The sequence below is a fragment of the Notamacropus eugenii genome, chromosome 5, assembly GCF_028372415.1.
Source record: "Notamacropus eugenii isolate mMacEug1 chromosome 5, mMacEug1.pri_v2, whole genome shotgun sequence".
NCBI classification, from domain to species: domain Eukaryota; kingdom Metazoa; phylum Chordata; class Mammalia; order Diprotodontia; family Macropodidae; genus Notamacropus; species Notamacropus eugenii.
Genome location: NC_092876.1, coordinates 277,951,100 through 277,957,099, shown reverse-complemented (window position 1 = coordinate 277,957,099; position 6,000 = coordinate 277,951,100). Strand labels below are relative to the sequence as shown.

At 48.1% G+C, this 6,000-nt stretch overlaps 1 protein-coding gene across 5 annotated transcripts in view; it reads left to right on the top strand.

Moving 5' to 3' along the window:
* The first annotated feature begins 2,412 nt into the window (after positions 1-2,412).
* Positions 2,413-6,000, top strand: part of ARHGEF12 (Rho guanine nucleotide exchange factor 12) — a 177,136-nt gene continuing 173,548 nt past the window's right edge. For all 5 annotated transcript variants that reach the window (XM_072612939.1, XM_072612935.1, XM_072612936.1 and 2 more), the window contains exon 1: positions 2,413-2,578. In XM_072612939.1, coding sequence (XP_072469040.1) covers positions 2,547-2,578 — 32 coding nt within the window. In that variant the 5' untranslated portion in view covers positions 2,413-2,546. The remainder of the gene's footprint in view (positions 2,579-6,000) is intronic.

Sequence of the window (6,000 nt, the reverse complement as noted above, 5' to 3'; positions counted from 1 at the left end):
ATCTCTGAAATCCCTTCCAGACCTAAACCTATGATCTTCTGATAATGTGTATAGGGAAATGTCAACAAATACTCTAATGGGAAGGTGGGGGATGTCATTATTGCCCCAAGGATGGGTGGATAGGTGGAAGGAGAGGGATGGCATACGGGCATCTGTATGGGTAGGAATTCAAGGGTCAGGAGGGATTTCTAGCAAAAGGTACAGCGGAGGCATTTAATACCTGGATGTGAAGACTTGTAGAACATGGATATATTGGGCTCAGTTTCCTATACTGTTGACTTTTACATCATTTATAAGTAGATAATGGTGAAATATGTGGAAAAACCTCCAGAGATAATTTTTATATAGATTCCCTTTGATCAAAATACCAGAAAATGCCTTTTCTTTTCCTTCCACAAACAGCTATGAAGGCCTGCAGAGAAAACAGCACAGCCTGCTCTCTTCCGTGACTGCAAATAACACACCCTATTTTTCAAGGCAGAAACAGGCTAAAGGTAACATACCAAGAAATTGCAAAAGATACAGCTGGAAGGGACCTGAGAGATCAGAAAACAGACCGACAAGTGAAGTGACTTGCCCAAGGTTACAGAGCTATTACATCTGGACAGGACTGCTTTTTTCTTTACTAAGTAGCCCTCCACTGGTCCCCATTATCTCCAGTCTTTAGAGGTAGGGATCGGGGGCCCAAGTGCACCGCCCCGCACAGGTGAAGAAGCTGTTGTCCCAAGTCTCTTCTCAAACCCGCTAAGAGGCTTCCCTTGGAAGGCTCTCTCGGTGCCAGGTAGTGCCGGGTAGTGCCAGGGGGAGCCGGGGCATTGACAGCTGAAACTTTCCAGGGACGTTTCTTCCTTTTCCCCTTTCTTTCGTATTAACAACGGAGCCTTGCAAGGGAGGTCTTCCCTCCCCCCCACCCCCCATCTCTCTGTCGTGGCTCGGCTTTGACAGCCGAGCTTTGCTAAGCAGGTCTCGGTGTCTGTCTCGGTGTCTGTCTCGGTGTCTCTCACACACACACACGGATACGAGGACATAACTACACAAGCAGGGATCACGGCTCTTCAGGACATCTGTGTGAAAATGAGAGGCCAAGGAGAAACCCCATTCACCGGAGGGATCATAAAGTGGGACGAACCTTGTACTTTGCGTACCCCACCAGCCTACTCAACCCCCACTTTACAGAGGAGGCTAATAGAGGCACTGAGGGACCTAGTGACTGGCTCCAAGCGCCACGGCTGAGATTTAATCCTCTGATTCCAAGATCTAGTATGACATCAAGTCTTCCCCATAACCAGCTCCCCCGGGGCCGCGTCGTGCTCCGGGGCGTTGCCTCGCTACAAGGCGCAGAGCCCTCCCGGGGCCGGGCCGCCCGGCCGCAGCACTACTTTTCCCTTCCCTCTCCAGCACGCCGCCTGCGGGGGAGGCTCCCGGAGCCGGGACGAGCGCGCGGAGGAGGCGGCAGCGGCCGATGCGCCCTGGTGTGTGTGCGCCGCGCGGAGGAATCCTGAGTGAGGCGGCTTTCAGAAGTAAGAGAGGAGGCCGGAAAATAAGCAAAAGAGAGAGAAAAGTAGGGCGGGGGAGGAGAGCGAGTGTGGGAGAACGAGCCTAGGACTGGAGAGGACAGAACCGGAACCGGAACCCGTGCGCGCGGCTGGAATCGTCGCGACCCCCCCTCCCCCTGCGCGCCGCCTTACCTTGGGCGTCCGACGCATTCCCCGCTCCCCTCCCCCTCCGTCCCGAGCGCGCTCCCGAGATAGCCCCGCGGGACCCGGCGAACCGGCCCTGAGGGGAGTCCCAGCCGCCGCCGCTCCCCGCCGGCCGAGACGGGACAGGCCCCTCTCCCGGGAGGAGCCGCGGCGGAGAGCGGAAGAAGCCCGAGCCAGCTCCCAGGGGATGGGGAGCCGCGGCCCGCGGCGCTGAGAGACCTCGGCCCCCAGCTCCTCCTCCCCCCCTTCGGACTGACTCAGCGAGTGCCCGCGCCCCTGCCCCAGCCGCCGCCGGGACAGCCCTCCCCCCGGGCGGACGGGACGGGACGGGAGGGGACCCCGCCCCGGGGGACATGGAGGAGCCGAACCCTGCGGAGCTGAGCGAGCCCGGCGCGGGACGGCCCCACGAGCGGAGGCTGCAGCAGCAGCAGAGGCGGCGGCGGCAGCAGCAGCAGCAGCAGCGACGACGACTCACCCGCAGCCCCAGATAGAGCCGACTGGGCCCCAGCCCGGCCCCGGCCCCCGAGCTCGAGAGGAGGAGGAGCGGGGCGCCCGGCCGCTGCCCGAAGCCGGGGAGCCAGCCGCCTTCGCGGAGACTCGAGGCCGCCCCCTTTGCCCGACCTCACGATTCCCGGGCGGGCCTGGAGCGTGTCCCCCCCCCCCCCCCTCCGAGACTTTCTCCCGTTCTTCCCCCTCCCCCCGGCGGATGCCCTATGACTGGCCGGAGTTTGGAGTCGGACTTGTGCGTCCCTCTCGGAGCCGCGCCGGCTGGGGGTGGGGTGGGGACTGGGATGTGGTTGTAAAATGCAAGTTGGATAGAAAGACGACCTCTCGCCAAGGGCCCCAATGAGTGGCACACAGTCTACTATCACGGACAGGTTGGTATGAAACTCCTTTTACTGGTCAGCCTTTGGTAGTGAGCGACTTCCGCCAGCTCCATCACCCCGGAGCTTGACAGGCCCGGGGCAGAGTAGGGTTCGGATCTGTACAAGTACTCCCGAGCTGCAGCCGCCCCGTCACCCAACGCATCCCTGGGGAAGGGACACAGGATGCGCACCTCCAGGTTTCAAAATGAAGCTAAGCTCTTGAGAAACGTAGGTAAAATGAAGGTTTGGGTTGTTTTGGCACTCCTGAGAGTCTTTATCACAACCCCCGCCCCCTCCCAGAAGGTCACTTTGGGTGAAGGTCAGTGCCTCACATCTGTTGGATACCGGGGCAATATCACTCACCCAGTTGTGTGGGCAGTTTGATATTGGATTTTTCCTGAGGGAGAGCTACCTTGTGGCCCGTGTGATCTTCGTCCCTTTTAAAGGGAACTTGGGACCTTGGGACTAGTGAACTTTTTTGTTGTTCAGTCGTTTCAGTCGTGTCTGACTTTTCGTGACTCCATTTGGAGTTTTCTTGGCGAAGATGCAGGAGTGGTTTGCCATTTCCTTCTCCAGCTCACTTTATGAGGATGAGGAAACTGAGGCAAACGGGGTTAAGTGGCTTGGCCAGGGTCACACAGCTAGGAAGTGTCTGTCTGAGGCCACATTTGAACTTCGGAAAATGAGGCTTCCTGACTTCAGGCTCTGCACTCTGTGAAGATCTTGGTCTTTTTTAAAATGTTGGCTTGCCTAATTTTTAATTGTTATATAGTAACTCGGCGATGAATGGAACTCTGTATCTTGTTATAGTTGGGGTAAAGCATCTGGATGGCGATTTTTTTTAAAAAGCTTTTTGGTTGTTATATTTCCATATATGTTACATTTATGTGTTAGGTATAACATTCCATATATGTTATAGTTCCATAATTTCTGATTTTTATATTTCCCAGGAAAATGTAGTTTAAAAGAATATCATAAGCAGTAAAGGAATTATGTAGGGTTTGATGTGCTAGCTAATAAATGGATTTGTCTTTATTAGCACTTAGATTAGATGGATCATTTCTGATTTAATAAGTCAGCAAATACTTTTAGGTTAGGTACTCTGAACCCTTGAGTATTAAACTTTTAAATGTGATACAGTAACATTAAGCACATTCATTTCTACAGTGTTTTTACATATATCATTTTCATTATAACTGGATTCCTTTCACACACAACAAGGTTGCATATTTGTGGTCCATATGCTAACTTCATATTTTTCTTTTTGTGTTCTGGACTAAAATTACAGTTTTTCTTCCAGAAAAAACTCTTTAACACAACTTAAGAAAGTGGAGGGAGGAACTAAAATTGAAGTTTAATAAAAGAAACATCAGCTTTAGAAAAGCCTATTTGTTTTTAAAACTCCTTTGTTGTAAGGTAGAACAATAGGACTCTGGCAAAAAGTGTTTGAATTACTTTATAAGAGTTACACCCAATTGCTGGACTCATTTGTTGATTAAAAAAGGGCTGAATTCCATTATCATACCAAAACAGCTCCTCCAGAGACAGAAGTTGCACTTCCTCTTCCTGTTGATGCTTTCCACAGTGTCACATGCACACTCACCTAAAGCATTCTACTGACATTTAAAAACTCCACATATGCTCTTTTAAAGTGTATCATTTATTTTAAAAATGAGGTTTTGTTGTCTATGAAACATTTTTTCCTGTCTCCTTTGAGCAACCACCATGCTTATCTTGTAATGCCTGAATGTACTTTTATTCCCCTTTCTTTCAGGGTGTTTTGCTTCTGAGAATCACTTTCAGGGGTGAGTGGGTAATTGTTTTCCTGGCTCATTCATTTCTTGCCATTTTTGTTGAGCCATTAGACAGAAAAACACCATTAGAAACAAATGTGTTAGTGGTTTATTTCTTCCTGTTGCTGTTTAAGTCTGTAGAAATGGAGTTTAAGACCACCAACTCATGCCATACAAGAGTCACCAGTGATCTTTTTTGAGTGTTATTACTGGAAATTATATTTGCCTATTTTCAGTTTTGGACATATATTTTCTTTGTCATCTAGTTACAGTATGTGATTCTTGTGAGCATTAAACTAAATTTTAAGTCAGGGGAGGTGTAACTTTAAACCTCTCCATTTTGGTTGTTGATGGTAAAGTTTGTTTTGGGAGTGAATTTTTTCAGATAATTCACAGCACTAACTGATTTGCAGAGTGATATGACAAAAGTCTTTAGAGATACTCTAAGTTGCAGATGACAAAATGTAGGCAATTTAACCAGGCAGTAAGGATACTTGTTTCTTAGGTGTTCTTGTTATAATTTCTTTTCTGCATACTTTTGTTCACTACTTTGTATTGATTGCAGGTGTTGTAGTTTCCCTAATTATTAGCTAAGATCATAGTGTGAATAGTTGTTCTACTATAACTGTGCACAACTTTGACTTAATCTGACTTGTAGTACTGATTTGAATGTGTTGGGGATAAAATCTGGAAGTACTGGTTTAGTGTTGCTTCTTTGCCAAGGATCCTGAAAGTCCTCAGTAGGGAATACTTCCCAGCTTCCTCTAGGCACCACCCACTGTGGCCTTCTCCTTCCCACTATTCAACTCCAAACTAGTGTTGATGGTGTAGTTGATGTCTGACAGCTAAGTTTGCAGTGACTGGCAAACTGACAGTACTGGTGGACCTCGTTATGGTCTTTTCATGATTGAAGTACTATATGGGGTATGCTTTGTAGCGTGTGCAAAATCATCCAGGCCAGCTGTGTGTGAGTCCTTGTTCTTTCATTGTAGTGCTTCTGACTGTACAGTTTGTCTGTCCCTAGCTAAAATCAGACTGGCTGGCTTTGGGCGTTGCTGTTTTGCAGTTTGTGGCAGGCGACACATGGTTGAACGAGATAAGGGTTTTTATTCTTCTTAGTAGGAACGTGCTGGGACTAGGATCGAATTCAGCTAAGCTCATGCTCTGATTGGCCACTTTGGTTGCCCAGAACCTTGTTGTATCCTGTTATTACTTTGTGGTTACATTAACACGTTCTTCGTTCTTTCTTCCCTTTTTTCTCTCTTTAAAAACAAAAAAAGAACCCCAAACTCAAACTAAACTGAAACCTAAAAATGATGTTCTCTCAATCTGGACCATTTCTTTAAATGGCTACAACTTTTTCTATGTAGTTAATGTATTTAAGAAGAAATGTGAAAATAAACCCAACACATTTACAAATGAGAATTACCTAGTTTTTCAGTTTTCATGTGAGTACTAGCAATCTTCACATTGTCCATCTTCCATAATCTTCATTTGGAGAGTGGTAGAATCAACACATTATTGCCCTGGGGAGGTTTTTGATGACTGCTTTTCTGATCACTCAATTCTTAAATATTTAATTGTCTCGGTCTCTTTAGATAACTTTCTGCCATCCCTGAGAATGTAGAGATCCATGGTAAA